General features: G+C 41.0%; 1 protein-coding gene and 1 long non-coding RNA gene across 2 annotated transcripts in view; one reads left to right on the forward strand and one right to left on the reverse strand.

Moving 5' to 3' along the window:
• The first annotated feature begins 2,458 nt into the window (after positions 1 to 2,458).
• BAIAP2L1 (BAI1 associated protein 2 like 1) overlaps positions 2,459 to 19,352 on the forward strand; it is a 34,496-nt gene continuing 17,602 nt past the window's right edge. Inside the window, exons 1-3 of the mRNA XM_027683574.1 lie at positions 2,459 to 2,605; positions 10,564 to 10,639; positions 13,522 to 13,608. Of these exons, the coding sequence (XP_027539375.1) occupies positions 2,555 to 2,605; positions 10,564 to 10,639; positions 13,522 to 13,608 (214 nt within the window). The 5' untranslated portion in view covers positions 2,459 to 2,554. The remainder of the gene's footprint in view (positions 2,606 to 10,563; positions 10,640 to 13,521; positions 13,609 to 19,352) is intronic.
• LOC113967733 overlaps positions 3,769 to 19,352 on the reverse strand; it is a 25,104-nt gene continuing 9,520 nt past the window's right edge. Inside the window, exons 2-3 of the long non-coding RNA XR_003534279.1 lie at positions 19,211 to 19,352; positions 3,769 to 4,706 (exon numbers count right to left, since the gene is read on the reverse strand). The exon at positions 19,211 to 19,352 is cut by the window's right edge and continues 118 nt beyond it. This is a non-coding gene — a long non-coding RNA (uncharacterized LOC113967733). The remainder of the gene's footprint in view (positions 4,707 to 19,210) is intronic.

A 19,352-nucleotide genomic window follows, 5' to 3' on the forward strand; every position in this document is an offset into this window, starting at 1 on the left:
ATCCAAGCTCTCGTTACAACACAGAGGGTGTTAGTTAAGCTAGAGGAGCTCAGCTGGATGGGTGACTTACCTCGGGGGATAGACCCACGTGAAACCTTAACAATTATTGTCTCCTATAACACTGTAGATGATTTTCTTTACTTGCCATGTTACAGGTTGTTTCAAATAGAACTCTCCCTTCTATTCCTCAACTGTTCCTTCCTGAAGACTTTCAAAATTCACCTGGATGAAGCCCTGAGCAAGCTAATGCTGAAATTAGCCCTACTCCGAGGGGAGACTGGACCAGGTAAGCTACTAACCTGCCAGGTTCCCTCTAACCTGAACTCAAGCAGTTATTGCTTGAGACACAGTGAAAAGAACAGACATAATTACACAGCAGCATGGGTTCACCACCAAAGTAAGAATATTTCCTTCTTCCTCTTTCTGGACAATGAAACCCTATATTTGTTAAAGTAAGCGTCAAAAGAAGTAATCAGAGCATTCTAAATTCCTGTTGTTTGCACACATCAGAATTGACTTCATCTAACATAACACTAATCTTAACACAATGTAAGATCAAAAATCCCTTATTAAGAGACCAAAATATTTGTGTTTGTATTACAAGTAAAAGTAGACTTTTGTTTTCTAGTGAATTTGAAAATTTATGATTTATAGCAATGGTCTGGATGCTTAAAGAGCTGGATTTGCCTGTCCATATAGTTTCTTTCTGATATTTCATTAACACTTACATTGTTATTTACTATGACTGAACTTAGTTGGCCAACTGGAAACAAACACCCTGAATCTCAGGTGAGCTCCCAGAGCTCCATAGTGTTCAGAGGAAAGAGAAATGCTTTGTCTCAAACAGGATTAACACTGTCTGCTATACAGTACATTCCCAGCTCCTTTAGCAAGAATTAGGAAAGGAAAACCTATTCTACATTTTCCTTTGGGTACTTGCTCCTTCAAATTTGAATGCCAGCCTGTTAGGGAGGAAGATCCTTTCCAAGCACTGGCATATGGTAATACAAAAGCAGTAGTACCCAGGCATGATCTGTTTCCAAAGTTGTAAAAAACTCTTCAGACAAAAGACTTGAGACTCTTCACCTCATGCTCAGGCAAACAGCCACATCACATTCTAGACAACTGATTGTATGAGCAAACACTGCGTAATGGGAACATAAATTGTAGAGTTGGGCCCAAAATAACTCATATGCCTATAGGATAACATTATAAATTGAATTGAAAGGCAATTAATACCATACCTACCAGAAGTTTGCAAAGACCTTACCTGGGAGTATGAAGTGCCATAAAACCCCCTCTCTGCCCTGAGATTTAGCTGCATTCAAGATACCACTCTAAGTGCCCACTTTTTTTCCAGATGGTAAATTGTAACTGTAATTCTAAAGGCACCTCCAATGCTCAAATGAAAACACTTTTACAGCTCTTGAAACCTGGAAACAACCTCCTCCCACACCAGAGTCCAACATCTCGGGCTCTGTTCCAAGTCCAGTTTTCTCTGCCTGCCATGATTTTATTGCTGCAATAAAGTGAGGGGATCAGAGGGAGAGACAGCAACCAAGAGAGGGATGGTCAATGTGTCAGTACAGTGATTGCATCTCACACACTCAACATCCAGCACCAAATATAGTTTTCAGTACCTAAGGTTATGAAATTCCCACAAGGTCCTTCAAGGTAGTGCTGGTATTACTTTATCAGAAAGATATCCCAACTAGCATACTTTAAATTAATCTCACAATCTCTGGCCAATTTATGGTCCACAAAAATTTATGACTTCCCAAAGCCTTCCTCATCAGCCCTGCTTCATGAAGGCCTCGTGAGTCAGTTCACAGAGGAAAGATAACTAGAGGCACTGTTTTATGGGTGTGTGTTCGAAAGACATAGAAAACTGTGGCACATAGCACGAAGCTCGGGCAGTGCACTGGGCCAGGATTCAGGAGAAAGACATTATTGCCTGTGCCTGAGGGGCTCTGAGAAACCCCCCTCATGTGAAGCTGCTGTGGAAGAGAGCAAGGGAAGCACCCCCCACCTCACCCGCATCGCTAGGGCTACACTAATTAATTTTGACAAGACTAACTAATTAATTCCTACAGAACCCTCACTTAATTGCTGGAAGGAAGAGTTTACCTCCGACTTCCCTGGGGTACCAGCAGAGCTGAAATGACTTCCACACGGCCCAGGCTGGGCTTTGGCAGCGGGGCAGGGGCTCCCGGAGAGGGAAGCTGGGAGGAGGAAGAGGAGGAGGATGGAGGAGGTGGCAGCTCAGGTAGCGGCGGGCGGGCGGTCCGGGCGACCCGCCCATCCCAGCCCTGCCCTGCCCTGCCGTGCCCGGCGAGGCGCGGTGCGGTGATGCGATCCCGTCGCTCCCCGCCCAGCCCAGCCAGTCCTGCCGCGTCGGGAGCCGCGGCCCCGCAGGTCCCGCCCCGGCGGCGCTGCCCCGGCTGGTTCCGCAAGTTTTTGACAGTTTGTTCGCGGCCGAGGGGGAGCCGAGGCTGCCGCGGCGCTGCGCTGGGGCCGGGGCGCTCCGCAGGACCGAGCTCTGCCCGCCGGCACCATGTCCCGGGACCCCGAGGAGGTGAACAAGCTGACGGAGAACACGTACAAAGTGAGTGCGGGCCGGGGAGGGGCTCCCGCGCCCACCTTTGCCCCGGGGGCCGCGCCGGGCTCGGGGCGGCCGCGGCTCCTCGCGGGGAAACGCAGCGACCTTCTCTTCTCGTTGTTTCTCCCCCTCTCCCTGTTTCCCTCTCCGTGAGTGATCCCGCCCGCCCCGGTGTGTTGGGCCGCTCGCCTTCCCCAGCCAGGGCGGGCACGGCCGCGACAGCCCCGGGACAAGGCGGGCGTTCAGACTGGTTCCTCGGTTCTCCCTCGTTCCCTCGGTGTGTGTTGGTGATAAGGCGGTGTGGTGGTTGTGGTCCCTCTGCTTGAACCGTTTCTTCACGGGGGCCACAGCCTAAAAATGGCTTAACGCTGAGTTAAGTTGCTTGCCGGCGTCCCGAGCTGATAATCAGATTTATGGTGGTGCACCCAAGCACTGCCTCAAAGCACCGGCTGCTGAGGGCAGCCCCATTCGTGTCGGTAGCTTTTGAACTTTCCAAAATGCCTCGTTATTTGCAGAATTTAAAATATTTTGCTTGTGGCCACCAGACGCTTGTTTTGAACTTTTTCTCCCTATAAACGCAGTCCTTCCAAAGCACACCAATTCTAACTGGGCAAAATTCCCTTTAGAATCATACTTTTGGCTGGGCAGCGTTGGATCCGTAATCCTCATTCTGTACAGTGTGTTGTACCAGAGAAAGCACTCAAATTTGCATGAGTGAATGCATTTGCAAATTTGACTTACAGCTGCAGTGCACTTGCAGCTTTGAGCCCAAAGGAAAGCTTTCTGAGGGGTTGTTCTATTTCACTGTTTACTAAACCTTGCTGGTTTACTACCGAATGTTTTCATATTTCTGAAGATGTTGTTGTCATCACTGAAAGGTCTCTGAAAACATTTACTGGGAGTAAATTTTGATGTTTGTTACTTTTGTGGTTCTTCAACACACTTAAGTCAACTTTACCCCTTCGATTACACCGGCTAATTGGGGACATGTTGTATGTTCTGTTTACTTTCTTTGGATTTAGATATCAGTTCCATGCAAAATTACTTTAAAAAAAAAAAAAAGGAGATAACCTGGCTATAAATTTTGTCCTCTGAACCAGAGCAGGTCATCTTAAACAGTCTGGTGCTTTTTATATCAGTTACATTCGTGGCAAGGCCATAAGCAAACATAAAATCCTCTCTCAGAAGAGCACCCTGTAAATACAGGCTCACAGAAGAGAAACCTGGGAAGTTGACTGTTCAGGGCTGTGCCAACAAAGGAATGTTCTACCTTGTCTATTGACTTCTAGAATGTAGCTAAAACAGTTTTACAGAGGAGGGGGAAGAAAATATCCTGTATGTTTTAATGGGTATGATTTAAAATAGGCTTTAAAGGAATAACAGACCTCTAAATAAGCAAAACCTTCCCTGTTATTCAGTACTTATTTCCTGGGAAAGTTTACCCTTTTGTTTTGTGTTTTAAACTAATTCAAAGGGATACTTAAGATTGAAATAACCAGCAAAAACACGGTAATACAAAGTTAGTGTTGACAGTGTGATGAAATGCCTTCTATGTAGGTATTTTGAGAGGTCTGGTATGTTGTATCACATAGCTTGAACTCACAGGCCTGGAAACCCTCCTGCCCTGCCCTCATTAAAAATTGAAACTTTATCCAGATAAGGTATAAAGGCTGCTTCAGACAGAAAATGGATTCAGCGTCTACTTTAAAGCAGTTACTTCTATATCAAAGTTGAAATCTTGAAAATAGTTTGTCACCTTTTAGGGGCAGAGAGGAGTAGCCTGTGTATTCAGCACTGGCTGTGACTGTAATCACAGCTCCCCCATCTAAAACAAATGAACACCTCTTTGTGCTGTACTTCAGCCTGCTCTGCTTTGTTTAGTGGTGCTCATGGAACTTCTGCTCTTGCTGTACCATCCTGGCAATGCCCTGCTTGAAACACCGTGCTGGGATGGATAAAATTCATAGCTTCTGTTTGTGCCTCTCCTACCAGTAAAAAGAAAGGCTTTGCCTGGGAAAACCAATTCAGTGTAAAGCAGTGATGGCATCTGTGCTGCAGGGCTGAACACAGGCTTTGGACTTCTCAAAAAAAATCAACTTTGGATGACCTGGAAAAGTAATAGAAAATTAAATTGAATACCTTGCTGGTCTGCTATTTTTGAGAGGTTTTGTTGTATGTTTGCTTTTTTTTTTCTTCTCACAGTGCTAATCCATTGGATTTATTAAATACATAGTAACCTGTGTTATACAAAGCTTCAAAATACGCTCACAGAATTCATCAGGTGACCCTTTTATTTTTATCTTGTTCTTCCTTTCTGTTGGCAACAACACCAGAAAGTGAATACCTCAATGTTTTTCAGCTACCCTGACTAAGTAAACAACGTAATTCACAAATATGTGTGCACACACAAAACCCAGGGCTGACATTTACCCTTTTATGTAATACCTGAAGAATCGCCTTAACGCATGATAGGAATGGCACGTGCAAAATGAAGCCCAAGGGTGTGGGAGTCGATGACTAAAGAGGGCACAGCCTCCTTTTTGCCAAGGAACTGCTCAGAAGTTCCCTGGTATGACACAGCCCTGCCCTTGTCGCTCACCGAGGTGATGTGACGTGATGTGAGGGGACATTGTGTGACCCCAGGGAAGTTGTTATGTCTTAGTGTGTCCCCACAGCCCACACAGTGTTGTTTTATCTGCTGTATGTGGGGGAAAACTACTTGGCATCCAGCTGAGATACACAGAGTGCAGGGGAAAGGGGACAAAACAGGAAAGTGCTGAGTTCCAGACCTGTCCTGTCTGTGTGGGCTGAGGGCTGGGCAGGCGGTCACCGAGTGCTCCCGTGGTTTGAGGTTTCCGGAGCTCTTCATAATGGCAGGATAGCTGTGATTCATTGGCATTGCTAATCTTGGTTTTTAAAGACCTATCACTCTGTATTCAAGTGAATCTTACCCAGAAATTTCCATTATCAACCAAAGTATAATCTAAAAAACCAAACCAAAACAGACCCCCCCCAAAAAACCCCTTTGCTCAGTGGAGTGATGTGTTCTCCTCAGGGGCATTGTAGAATTACTTTGGCAGGCTATATTGTTGTGAAAATATATGTGATAAATTCTGTTAAAGTCCCAAATTCCGTGTTTCTGTATTTTAAAAAGACTGACAATTAGATTAAACTACCAGACTTATTTACCAAAACTAAAATTCACCTGTGGTCCTAGCACGTGCTGCAGTCAGGCTGTCGTTTAGCATCCCTGAAATACAAATCTAACTTGTGGGAAGAGGAGCCCTTGGAAGTTTGTGTGTGTGTGTAAAATGCAGTTCCACCTTGGTGCAAATTATCTCTTTTGACCTTACTTACAGTTATGCCTACTTAGAGTCTATCCTTGGGCAGCTGTTCATAACCTGGAAAAGTCTGTATTTGAAACACAGCGATGGATGGCATAGTAATGTTTCTCTTAAACAAGAAATCTTCCATCAAGATGACTGGTAATTAATCATAAGAATTAGTCTTTTTGAATAAACACTGGCACCTTAATTTATTCTTTTCCATTCCGTTAAAATTCTTTTAAAACAATATTAAGCTAACTTAAAACCGAGATAGCTTAACATGAGATATGCTGAGGGCTCAACTGTGCTCTTCTGAAAACTGTATTATGGATTTCAAAAGCTAAAGGAGATGAAATGCAGTAATGTACAAGATGCTTCAAGTACAGTAGAACACAGTATGATTTACTTTTTTTATGGCTTTTGAATCTCCTCAAGTGGGTTCTCAGACATAGTGTGGCAACACTAAAGACTTTAAGAAAAATTTACTCATTTTCAAACTAAGAAATAATTTAAATTAAATCATTAGTTGCTACACAAAGGTTAGCTATGAACAGCTATAGTGATGGTAATATCAGTGATGATGCACATCAAGATCTACTTTGCTAGTTTTATAATTTCAGATTTCTACCCAAATACATTGCTATTTACTCTTGCAAAAGTGCCTGCAGGATGTAAACTTGAATCTACAGGGAGTCTATGCATTGTTTAGTTGTGTTCATACCTGCTGAGCTATTGTTCAGTGAGGTGTGTCTTTAAGTAAAAAGCAATGCTGAGCATTTACAGGAAGGCACTTTTACAATGGTTGTCATTTGTTTTGAAGATTAGTGTTGTTTATATGAACTATCAGGAACTGTGGGAGATATAATACCTACACACAAGAAGTGGAAATACAAGGCTTCTTCCTCCTCAGTCAGCTCTGTGCTACCAGGCTGAATAACTCACATTGGCTTCATGATGTGAAAGGCACACAGCAACTTTATAACAGATTATACGAGGATTCAATGACTCAAATGACCAGAATAGGTTTCACTTATGCTTTTTTTCTTGGGAGGTCGCTTTTGCCAACTCTAAAGGTCTCTGCATAAAACGTGTTTCTAGTTGCCTGTTTTGAAAATGTTTCCTTTTATTTCCATTCATCCTAAATAATAGAAAGCTGTAGGATCTGATCATGTGCCTCCTCTTCTCGTTAATTATTCTGTCCATGAGAGGTAGAGTGTCACTGGAATATAGGACACACGATTGACAATTAGGAGGCCGTGTTTTTGTGCTCACTGTACAGTCAAACAATGTGTTCTGAACCACTTTGTCTCTCCCAGGCTCTTTCTTACCTTGTGATCTTTATTTGGATTGAGGCAGAGGTTTCATTTCCACATCTGTGTACACCATGACAAATAACAAGACTGTGTTATTTTCAGAGACTTCTGACAATCTTAAATTAGTGGTTCTCCTGATCAGAAATTCTTCTTTGATCCTCTATCCTGCTTTTTTAGAAGTTTTGAGATCTAGTTTTAATGTATGACTTGAAATTTTGCACTCATGTTCAGTCCCACTCATTTTCATGACCTTTTCCTTAGACTACAAGTAAGAGAAAGCTTTAAAACTGTAAGAAAAAGCAACTGTACAAATTGATTTGAGTTGCTCTTGTCCCCTGTAACTTCTGAAGCTGAATAAAATATTACAATAATTTTAATTTATCTGAAATGTCTTGGCCATATCAAATTCATGTCTGATCCTGAAGAGGGAGTTGCCTGTGACAGTTCCCCTTTTTGAAAAAGTGCTCTAGATACTTCTCCCTGGGCAGTACTTCAAAGACAGCCAGTGGTTAAGTGTGGTTAACTGTATGAAAAGACCACTAGAAGCATGGCCAGGTTTTTTGATTGCTTTGAGAATCTAGTCTTCAGTAGAAATTAAAAAAACCCCACATATTATGCTTCTTTCTAATGTATGAAAGGGAAATAATCTCAGAATTATTCCACTGGGTCACCTTGGAGACCTGGCGGGGGGTCAGGGAGAGCTAAGTCTATCAAACAGAGCTAAGTCTATCAAACACCAACCCTTAGTAGGAAAGTAGCTGAGCCCTGCCCAGTGCTGGGAGGATCAGCAAACCATACCCTGTGTTAAACCAAGCAGATTCCAAAGGGGAATTTCCATTGCAAAGGTTTTTGCCGTTTCTCGGGCGTTCACGTCTGGAGACTGGTTCTGCTAACAATCAACCACTGTGGCAGAGCAAAGCCTGAAACACTTCCAGAGACTGCTTGGTCTGATGGAGAAAAGATCCATTAGTTGTACCCCTTCCAGCCACTGCAGGCACTGAGCTGTAAATTGTTTCTTCATCTGTCCCAGCAGTTTTACATGCACAGTGAGCAGAGGTGATGGACTGGAGCTCTTCCTCTGAGTCCCTTGTGTTTCAGTGGAGCTGCTGTGTTCCCACAGGGTAGTCTGTGTCTGCTGTACTTGAAAAACTGCTATGGATCAAGTGGGTCTAGTGAAAATCAAGAGCTGTGGGGCCTGGCTTCAGAGAGGGGAGCTGTAGAGGGTAATTTTATTGTGTTTTGTTCCCTTCCTCCTAAATGAAAACTAATGACACAGGTGCAATCACTGTTTTTTGTTTGAAATCTGAATTAGAAGATGATAAGAAAATTGGAATATTAACCTCTGAATGTTTAAGACGGTAATTTAAAAAATCAGTACTTCAAGACAAATAAGTGTCATGTTACCATTAGAATTTTTGGGTAGGTGGCAAAAAGGGTTTTACTCTGTAATTTTTTGTTTCAAGGAGCAGGGTTAACAGGGGCAGAATCTGTCCTTCGGGAAAATTATTTTCAGTACAGAGTGGTAATTCAAGGTGACATTGAGATTCTTACCTGCCATAGATAACACACCACCACTGTACACCTTCCTTTCCCCATATCCTTGAAATACAGAACTCTCTATCCCAAAACAATCCCCTAATTCAACTTTTTTTTTCCTTGTGATTCACTGACTCCATGTATGGCAACAGACATCTTTAGTACACAGCTGGGAAGAAATAGGAAAAAGTTGGAATAGGAAGAAACAACTTACTCCTTGGAACAAGTGTGTCCCAGTCACTGCCTCAGCAACCAGGAGGGCAACAGGCACAGCAGCAACACTGACAGGAGCAAATTACAGAGCTGGGGCAGGAGGAGGGATGTTCCCAGACACTACAGCTTGAATATCCATGCTGTTAAGTTGTTAAAATAGCCCTTGGCATTGTTGGCCCAACCTGAAACACACTTTCCCAAATGATTTCTGGATGTGGTTTGTGAGTTAACACAAATCAAGGGCCTGGGGACAATAGCTGGTTTGTTTGCAGTGATTGCATTTTGGTGGGTGAGAGTTTAATGGGACAGACCAGAAAACAATCCCAGTTGCATTTAATTTGTACACAAAGGCAGAGGGGCCAGGTATTGTCGTTCTGTGTCTGCTATTGATTTATACTCCACTAGTATTGGAATCTAATAGTTTGTTCTTTTTTTTTAAATCTATATTTTAACTAAATATGACTGTTAAAGTGTTACTGGAGTTAATTCTTTCCTTCACTTTTTAAATGGAATAGAGTTAGGCATAGTGCTATCTTTGAAAAATTAAATAAAGTTCTGTCTGCATGACCTTGCCCGAAAATAAGACACGTGTGATGGTGTTGCTGTTCTTTCTGGGTCCACCTCTGTACTAAACATAAATATTTGCATTCTGTTAGTAGTATAACAGACAAAAACTTGATACTATTTCACTTGTCTTGAGTCTTGTATTTCTTATAAACAAAAAGCATCTGTTTTGAATTCCTTGAACTTGAAAGTTCTGCTGTGTGAACAATAGTGAGTTGTGTCATAAATGTATTGCCATAAAAATAGTGAGAATAACAAAATAGTGTCTTCTGGTGTCTCATCATCTTCCTTTTGGAATACCACTATTTATGCTACATGTGTTCAAGATATCATAAAGAGCAGGATTCTGAGGAGTGAATAACCGCTACATTTATAGCAGCTGCTTTTCCTTTTTCAGTGCTCATAGCAAGTAACTTTGCAATATTGATTTGGGGGGAAGAGGGAGAGTTGTTGTCTTTGACCAGAAAGAGGAGAAACTGAAGCTTTTGCATACGGACAACTCAAACTTTGTAGGGGATTTTCCTTTTGGGAGTGGGCAAAAGCTTCTTCTCCCTCCTTCACCCCCCAAATTTAGGCAAACACAAATTTGGATTCATATTTCACAGTTTAACTTATACTTTTTGCAAAGACTATGGCTATCCATTTATGGATAAAGATTTTTCTCTCATCTTTATTCCACCATCACCTATCATAGAAGACAGTTTTGTGCAAACTTTGATCACATGCTTGACATCCTTTTATATTATAAACAGCCAGATTCCTTTCTACCCCTGTGAAATAGTTTACCATTTTTTTCCTGTTTGTTGATCTTAAATGCTCAGGTTTTTTTCCCTTCCATCCTTTGCTCTCCTCTGTATCCTAAATCTTCCAATTTTCATCCATCCACAGACTTTTCAGATGGATGCTGTACATATGAAACTGAAAACTAGACCTAAGTGACACTGAGACAAACACTTCCATGCCCTGTTAAATTGCCTTTGTTATAACACAAATTTTGTTTTCTCTTCACTAGAATGTTATGGAACAGTTCAATCCAGGACTGAGGAATTTAATAAATCTGGGGAAGAATTATGAAAAAGCTGTTAATGGTAAGTTTTCTAAGTGCTAACTTCAGAAAGATTGTTTAATTTTCATTTAAATATACATATTAGACATGAGGGTTGTGTATAAGTTTAATTTCCAAGCTGAACTTTGGATGTGTATATTAAGAGGAAAAAAAACCCAACTAACAAGCACAAGCACACAAACATAGGTACCTTCTCCCCAACCTTTTGGGTTTTTTGCCACTGTTCTGAGGAAGTTGCCTCACAAACACTTAGGCACAGAACTACTGCAAAATAAACTGAAATAGGTTTAAATAACCCATATTAGAATAATAACATAAATGGAAAAAACCCCCACCAAAGTGATGTAAATTTGATATTCTTGGTTTTTCTCTGAAAATATCTTGCAAAGATGTTTCACATCCTTAGATCTGTTCCTGCTCACCTATACATGTCACTGCCTAAGGAACCCTGAGAACAGAACAATGCGAATGAATATGAGTTGCTGTAGTGGATTGCTTTTGTTGTTGTTGCCCATGCTAATCCTGATTTTTTTAATGGATTCAAAATCAGAATGAATATATTTGAATTTAAGGACGTTTTAGAATCCAGTTGTTTACTTCCATCACTGACTTCACAGAAACTATCTAGGAAGGGGCTTCCAGGACTGGGCTCTTGTTTCCCAAAGCCTACAGTGTAGGACCTGTTAGAGCTTGCTCCATTTCACCCATGCAGACCTGTTGAACTGCTTGATATCATATTAAAGCCATGTAAAATGTCTCTAATTTTGCCTTGCTCGAGCCCATGGCGTGTCTTTGCCCTACATGTAATCTAGTACTCTGAGAAATGTGATCCTGCAGAAGTAGTGCATAGCCAAACAGACATTAAAATCTCTCTTCATGCAAATTTTAGACCAGGCTTGAGAAAAAGATAAAACCAGAGCCTGCTAGAGATGAAAATAGGGAAATGTTGATTTATTTGTAGTAGTGCCTAACCTGATGGATGAACATGTGGTTACCTAATACCTGACCTTAGGAATTACAGGTAGTGCCAGAAGTAGCAGCAAGTGTTTTCATATTCACTTGAAATATTTCTATACCAGTTTCTGAGGGTTCTGCTTTTTTTCACACACTTTGCTGTTGATATGTTACACTGGGCCTCTTTTAATTCAGTTTGTCACCAGGAGTTCACGATATAACTGTGCAGAGCACAGAGGAGAGGCCGGGGGGTGCTGTGTTCTGGCACGTTTGCCTTTAGGACTGGCTGATAAAGCAGAGCTGCCACGAATACTTCATTTCCAAGGGACGTTTACAATGTTGCAACAACTGTTGCAAAGTCATCTTTGGACTCTCATAAATTGTTAATCTTTCCACCATCAGTCCTGGGCGGTGTAAAATAGATCTGGAGCACGGAGTAAATACTCTGTTGCTAAACAAACACTTTGTAGCTTTCCCAAAAAAAAGCCAGAGTAGGCCGACAATGAACATGAAACTTGGGAGAACTCCCGATAGGTTTATAATGTATTTTTAAATATTTTAGGGACAAAAGGTCAAAGCTCCTTTTCTGAGGTACGTTAAAAGCCATAGTACTGGTGAAGGGGCTGTACAAATGGAGTTCTTGATTTAGTTTGGTTAGCACAGGGGAAATCACTTTTTTTTTTGTCTTTTTAGTACCTGCATTAGGAGAAAAGAGTGAGTTGGGGCTGTTTTGAGGAAACATAGATAGGAGGAGTTGGACTGGCATCAAATCTCCTGGTGCTGGTGGCACACTGTGCTCCACCACAGCACCACCATAATTCTTCAGTTCAGAAAAATTGAACACAGAGCACCTATGAGATGGAGCTGAGGCAGAAATTACCCTTTTGTAGTGCAACAGAGCCTCAAAAAGAATCTTTGTTTCATTTGGAAAATTCTCAGACTTCTCAGTGAATATACTGTTATGTAACCAAAGATGCCACCTTACTAGTAAAAACTATAAAATACAGACCTATAATTGGCAATTATATTCCTCTCAGGAAAAAAAAAAAAAAAAATGTATTCTAAAGTCAACAGCAAGTCTGCTTGGCTTTACCTTTCAGTGAAGAATGTATTACTACAAAAAAAGTAATGAAGACTAACTTCAATAAGTATTTTTCACTGCCCTTTTACATTAAAATCTTGCCAGTTTGTCCTTGTTATTTCTTTTCTTCATGGGTGCAGATCAGTTCTAGGCACTGTGAAGATGCAAGGCAGCCAATGCAGATCTACTCCCTGAGTAAAGTGCTTGTCCCCACTGCCCTCCCTGCAGTTTGGGTCCTGACGTTTCCGTGTTCGTTCTGGCAAAACTGGCTTTGCTGTTTAAATCAGCCATAACCAGGAAATGATTAACTGGGAATAACTGGAACCTTCATGATATATATTAAGAACTTATTGGTTCCTGTAAGAGACAACTTAAGCAGGAAATGGTCATTTGTTTTTGAAGGGCTCCAGGTTTCCTTGTGGCACCGACAGGTCCCTTGTCTCATGGCCAGTTGCCATTTCTCACATCACTGCTCTGCCTGGTCGATACAAGACATCTTGGCATTTCTGGTAAATTCGGGACTGCATTTTGGGTTTTTTCCTCCAGTTTTATTGGTACCAAGGAATTTGGTTATGTCCTGACCAATGGCTTATGGCTAAACCTCCCCACTGGATGCTGATTGCCCCTGGGTCTGCATGGAAGTTGGAACTAAGAGGCTGAAACTTCATTAATGTCTTCTGGTGTTCTGTCTTTGTCTCCTGGTTTCACAAATTAGCAGGAGCACAGGGGCTTGTGTAACTCTCTATGACAGATTTCCTTGTTGCCATATACTCATCTTTTACTCTCTGTGCCCTTCAGAGGATCATAGATTAATAAAAAATGGAAGATATTTTGATTTCTTTTAACACTTTCTTTTTCCTCACCCCCAGTTATGATAGTGGCTGGAAGAGCATATTATGACAGCCTTGCAAAGATTGGGGATATATCAGCTGGTTCTCCAGTTTCTAAAGAATTGGGTAAGTGAAATCCTTCAAAATATAAACTTTATTTTTGTTTTCCTGCTGGAACTTCACAGAACTAATGTGAAGTAGATAAGGATCAGTAGAAGTATGTTTTACTCTTAAATGACACATAGATGGAAGGGATGAGATGCCTTTAAGGTATATTGTTTCATATTGTTTCTCAAGACAATGTTTTGAAAAAGTGACCTTTTCTTTTTCTCCTTTTGTGAATATATGTCTGCCTGTGCATTCAAAAGCATATATTTTTATTCATCTCATGCAGAGATGAATGTTGAAATACTTTTGCAGTAGAATATTGTTGTGAGGAGTCCTAGTGTATGACAGCAGTTCTAAACTAAAACCATTTTCTGTATGAGTTTCATTGTGAAGGGTTCAGGTTTACCTCACTACTTTTGATCAAGTGTATCACTAAAAAGTTCTCATATGCATTATATTTATTTTCTAGTTGAGCTTTTGAAAGAGAAACTAGACTCAAAGATGGATTAATTTTACATTATATAAATCTACTACAAGTTCTGTACTTTCCTGAAAATAATTTCTGAATTTTTGAAAGATTTTCATCTGCACTTGACCTTGACAACTTCACTTTTGTAGGCTGAGCAGTATAATTGTAATATTAGGTAAAGAAGTACAAAGTATTTGTACTATTTCTTATATAACTACAAGACAAAGAAGTGGGAACTACACTACAAAGAGGAAACATTTATTTAATGCTTTTATTTGCTTTTTGACAAAAATAACTTGATGAAGAGTCTTGTCTCAGAACTTTTGATTTTGGGCAGTGTAGGGCTCTTCCAGTGATGTAACATGGATCTGCTCCTGTAACCCAGAGTAGTACTGATTATAAAGGGTGGGTTTAGCAATTTTTTTTAATAGCTCTGGTGAAGTGGAACTGAGGGGACAGAACCTCCTTGAACAGTGGCCACTGGTTTCTATGTGCTGCACACATTTTTATGATTTGTTCTGAAACCACTTCTGGGTGAGTGTGAACTCCCGTGGTCAAAGCTGGGAGCGGCAGAACAGCAAACAGGGCAAAGCAAACAGTCCTGATGGAGGTGCTTTCTGTGTTTGCTCTGCAGGGTGTTTACAGAAAGCAGAGCTGCTGGTGTCAAACCACAGCACAAAAGGTAGAAGAGATGACTATGCAGAGTCTTATAAAATATCAGAAAATGCACAATCACGATATTTGCAGTCCAGCACTTGGGCAGATGCAGGGAAGCAGTTGATTTATTGGATGTCACGTGACTGTGGGATATTGCTTGTTGGAAAATACTATCACTGGGCAATCTTGTGCTGAATTCTGAAAATAACTGTTTTTCCCTATTATTGGGGACAATACAGAATTGCAATTGAAAATATATTTTTGCTTAATTATGAGTTCTTCCGTGCAGTTATAAACCTTTTTCTAGATATACTGTATTGAGAAAACATGGCCTTCTTCAGGGTCAGGCCTCTAACCCTGCTTTCTGTTCACCTTCTGCTTTAACTGTTCCTGCTGAAAAATCTATTCTTCTTAAGGAAAACAGTAACTCTGGATTTCCTTCACCATACTCTCTGATGGAATACCTAATTTAAACATAAGGAAAGCCAGTGAACACTGGAAAAGGCAGGATAATGTGGTTAGGAATCTATAAGAGATTACTTGCATTTTCAAGAAAAGAATGTTACAGGTCTTGAAGCTGGGCTACAACACTGAACTATTTTCCAAAGAAATATGAAACACTCAGATGTCTTTAAAAGTATCTACTTAAAAAGAAAAATAAAGAATTTACTCTACACTTTTGTATTTTTATAATATTGCAGTGAATGCTGAGCAATGTGGGATGTGTAAAGACCAGGTCAAACTTCGCTCATCTGTGGGCCCTGTAATCCCAAGGGAGTTACTGTAGGTGCAGCCCTCTGTGAAATTGTCTCTTCCATGAGTTCCTTTAGACTTGCCAAAAGACATATTATTGACCACTAGCAGCTCTATCATGCAAAATACTTCTGTTATCTTTGCCAAAAAAGAGGTCATTTTACAGTTCAAACCTAAACCTGCTGGGTGACCTGGAGTATATTTACTGCCAAGTGTGATGTAAAGATTTGTATCAAAACCACAGTTAATCCTTCTCTTCTTCTCATAAGGAATTACAGAACGTGGTCTTCTGAAACGAGACAGTAAAACGGGTAGCAGCTCCTCAGCAGGGCAGAAACAGAAATGGAACACCAGTACAGAAGAAATTTTTTGAAGCAGAGGGTAGAACACATAGAGGCCAGAGAAACAGTGGGGCAAAAAGTAAAAATGCCAGAAAAATGCTTTCTTCTGTCAGATGAGATTGGAGCAGAAGGGGGAAACAAAGAGAATGAAATGGAAATCTGGATATTCCAGCTGATTCAGAGCTTTTGTACTAAGTATCTTTATCTTTCAAGTCTGGTTGAAGCACTCTGGATTATTTTAATACAGAATAGCTTAGGCAAATTGAAGCAGTAGAAGAATGTACTGCAGTCATAACACAGTCCTTATGAATAAGGAATAAGTTGATTTAGTCAACATTCTTTCTAATTTCTTATTTCCCTAAATTTCTGGGCTTGTAGTCCCTCAGACTTGACGTGAGTGTTTAGGAACAGAACCTGAATTTATGCGGTTCAAGTTATTCTGCACTATGGAATTTGCATACCTTTTTTCCCTAGGCACTTTTTGGAAATCCCTCTAGGAAGGAAAGATAGGAAACAAGAAACTGCATGTTTAAAAATGTGAAGATTTCATACTATTCAAATTTCAGGAAACCACAATAAAATAATGCACTAAAACCAATTTCATGGAGACACTGCACCACAGTGTTAAAATAGTAACTTTCATGACGTGAAACACAGGTGTCTGAGGCTTTGTCATACTGATTTTTGGTGCTCATAGTTTTAATAAACTCTCTCCTCTAGTAACACAGGTTATCTCTGTAGCCTGCACAAGGAATCAGGAAGTTATTTCCTGCTCACTGGTGGAATACTACTTCTCATATCTTCCCAACTATCCTCTCTGGCACCAGCCAGTTGTTGTAGCCACATCTCATTTCATATTGTGGGTGTAAAGTCCCACTTTGTTTGTTGTGTAGCAATTGTATCTACAGCAGTCACCCACAGTTACATTATGGGTCTGTACCTAGAGTTTATTGCTTAAGAACTAGGAAGTGTAAACTGTTAATTGCTTGTCTAAACAGAAAAAGAAATAAAAAATATTACATTGCATGGTCTTGATTGATGGAAGTAAAATGCAGAAGATCAGAGGATGAATAGACCCGCAGTTTATCCAACAGCTGGCATTTCTTATAAATCTCTGTGAGTAACCTACTAAGTCAGAGCTCTTGAGTAACATCTAGCAGACTCATAGAGGTCCTTTGATAACTGTTTTTTAGCTTTTTGTAAAGAAAACTAACAACACTTCGATAATCATATATATTTAATACTAATAGAATCAGTAGTGTGAGGTCCAATCTATGGAGAGGTCTATCTGATTTTTCTTTCCAGTGATAGCCACTTTATTTTACATTTGCAATTAAGAGAAGCCCTGTGGGCTTTTCTCTCTCTCTCATTTCTCTTTGCAGAAATGAGAGATTTTCTGTATCAGAAGCTGTGAGCTTTAAGTGGTCAACTCACAGAAAAATTTTGGAACTGAATTGGAAAATTCTTATTTTGCTAAGAAGAACATATCTACTTGCTGAAAAATTTCTGTCAGACTGTAATGTAAGGCAGCACCATATTTTTAAAATACCATCTTGCAAGTATTTGTCATTCAAAACTGTCTATTTTCCTCCTGATTACAAAGCAAAATTGCCACTTGAGCAGGTACTTTTCTGAGCTATAGCTCTCTGTTGTTAATCCTGGGATATAGCACTTGTGTCACTCTCACTAGAGAGAAAGCCAAGCAGAAAAAGAGAAAATTCCATAGTTTAGGATGCATGTAGCTAGCTGCACTTCCATTAAAATAAAAGGGGAGGGGGGAGAGTTGTTGGTTTACTTTAACATATACATTGGCCCTGTCAGCTGGAATCCTATTTCACTTGCCTTAGAAAGGTGACACCTCACACTCTTCCCTTCTCCGGCTCATTGCAGCTGAAGAGGAGGGATCTGTCATCTTGTCCCACCTCACTGCATCCCTGTCATCCCTTTTGGAGCAACAATGTGCTACCTTTGGAATAGACTGTGTTGGATAGAAAGGCAAGGGAGGTGTGCCAGCAACTACAGAACCTTTAGCACCTCATCTGGTGGAAACTTCTGGGAAAGCAGCTCAGAGGCCGTGGCTTAAGCAGTTACAACCAGGCCAGCTTTTCCTATGGAGCATAAAACAGTCTTCTACTATACTTATAATGGAATTGCATTGGAAGAAGCCACTCCATTCCTGTGTTATGAAAGGAAACTACACAGAGTGTGTCTTGAAATGGAAATACAAAGTAGTTGTGGGCTTTTTCAGGAATGAAGTTTTATATCTTCCAGTTTTACAAGTAACATTCTGGGCTTGTGCTGTATAGACCTCCAAGCTGCTATAAGAAAGGTGGAAGGAAGGAGATGAGCCAGCCTTGGGTCTGTTTTTCCCTGCTAAAATATAAAACAGAAATGATACTATCAAGAAATGCAGAGAATAAAAGGTGGGCTTGTTATTGAACATAAAGAATATAAATGCTTAAAAATGGATACTGCAGCTTGTTCTTACAGGACTACCCAAAATAACAAGTTTATTCTGTATACAATTATGTTGTTGTAATTTTTGTTATGAAGACTTCCAGATAAGGTGCAAATTCTCTGGTTCTAGAAATGCCTGATAGGAGAAACAGAATATGACAGTACACAAGGCCTTTGGGAATGATTGCAGTAGCACCAGGGGAAGGAAAGACGTCAGATGTTCATAGGACTGCAGTGATATTTTTCCAGGTATTTTTTCAGATTAAGTTAGATAATTGGTCATATTTCTCAGTCAATTTTAGTATTTTATTCCCCACCCCCTCCTGAACTTTACAGCACCCTATAAACTGAAGCTGATACTCTTGCTTTTAGTCAGTGATAAGATATGGTATCACACTCAATTATTAGCCCTGAACTGCTCAGGTGGTTGAGCAGCTCACAGGGAGCACTGGCAGTGCTGTTCCTGGTGATGCCTCATTACAGGGTGATGCCTGTGGCACCAGGGCAGGTGTGTTGGCACCTGCAGCTGTAGGAGCACCTGCCTGTGTGCCACAGCTCTGGACTTCAGCACAGAAATCCATAATGATACACGTGAGCACACACCCTCGAGGGGAAAATTAGATATTCAAAACACCTACAGTGAGTGTGTACTTGATATCTTCACACTGTGCTTCAAAGGCCTGAGAAAATAGTGAAAGTACCATGAAGGGAATCCTTAAAGAATTTCTGACTACACTGGAACACTTAAATTTTATGGCAAAGACATCCTTCATCTTGCAGTAGAAATCCTGGGAAGGGTGCCCTGAACCTCACCTGTGTGTCCATGCAACGTTTCCTGTATTGTGGCTGGATCTGTCAAAAAAAGTGGCTCCACTGTTGGAGGTGTGAGAGCTGGCACTCTGTGTGCACACAGGTGTGTGCTGCCCACAGCTTTTGAACTTACCCAAACACAGGACACCAGCAGGTACTGGGGCTCCTGCAGTGGCCATGGGGCTGTTCTCCCTCAGCTGATGCTCCTGCAGTGGCCAGGGGGCTGTTCTCCCTCAGCTGATGCTCCTGCAGTGGCCAGGGGGCTGTTCTCCCTC

The sequence above is a fragment of the Neopelma chrysocephalum genome, unplaced genomic scaffold (assembly GCF_003984885.1).
Source record: "Neopelma chrysocephalum unplaced genomic scaffold, ASM398488v2 Primary Assembly neopelma1_65, whole genome shotgun sequence".
NCBI lineage: Eukaryota > Metazoa > Chordata > Aves > Passeriformes > Pipridae > Neopelma > Neopelma chrysocephalum.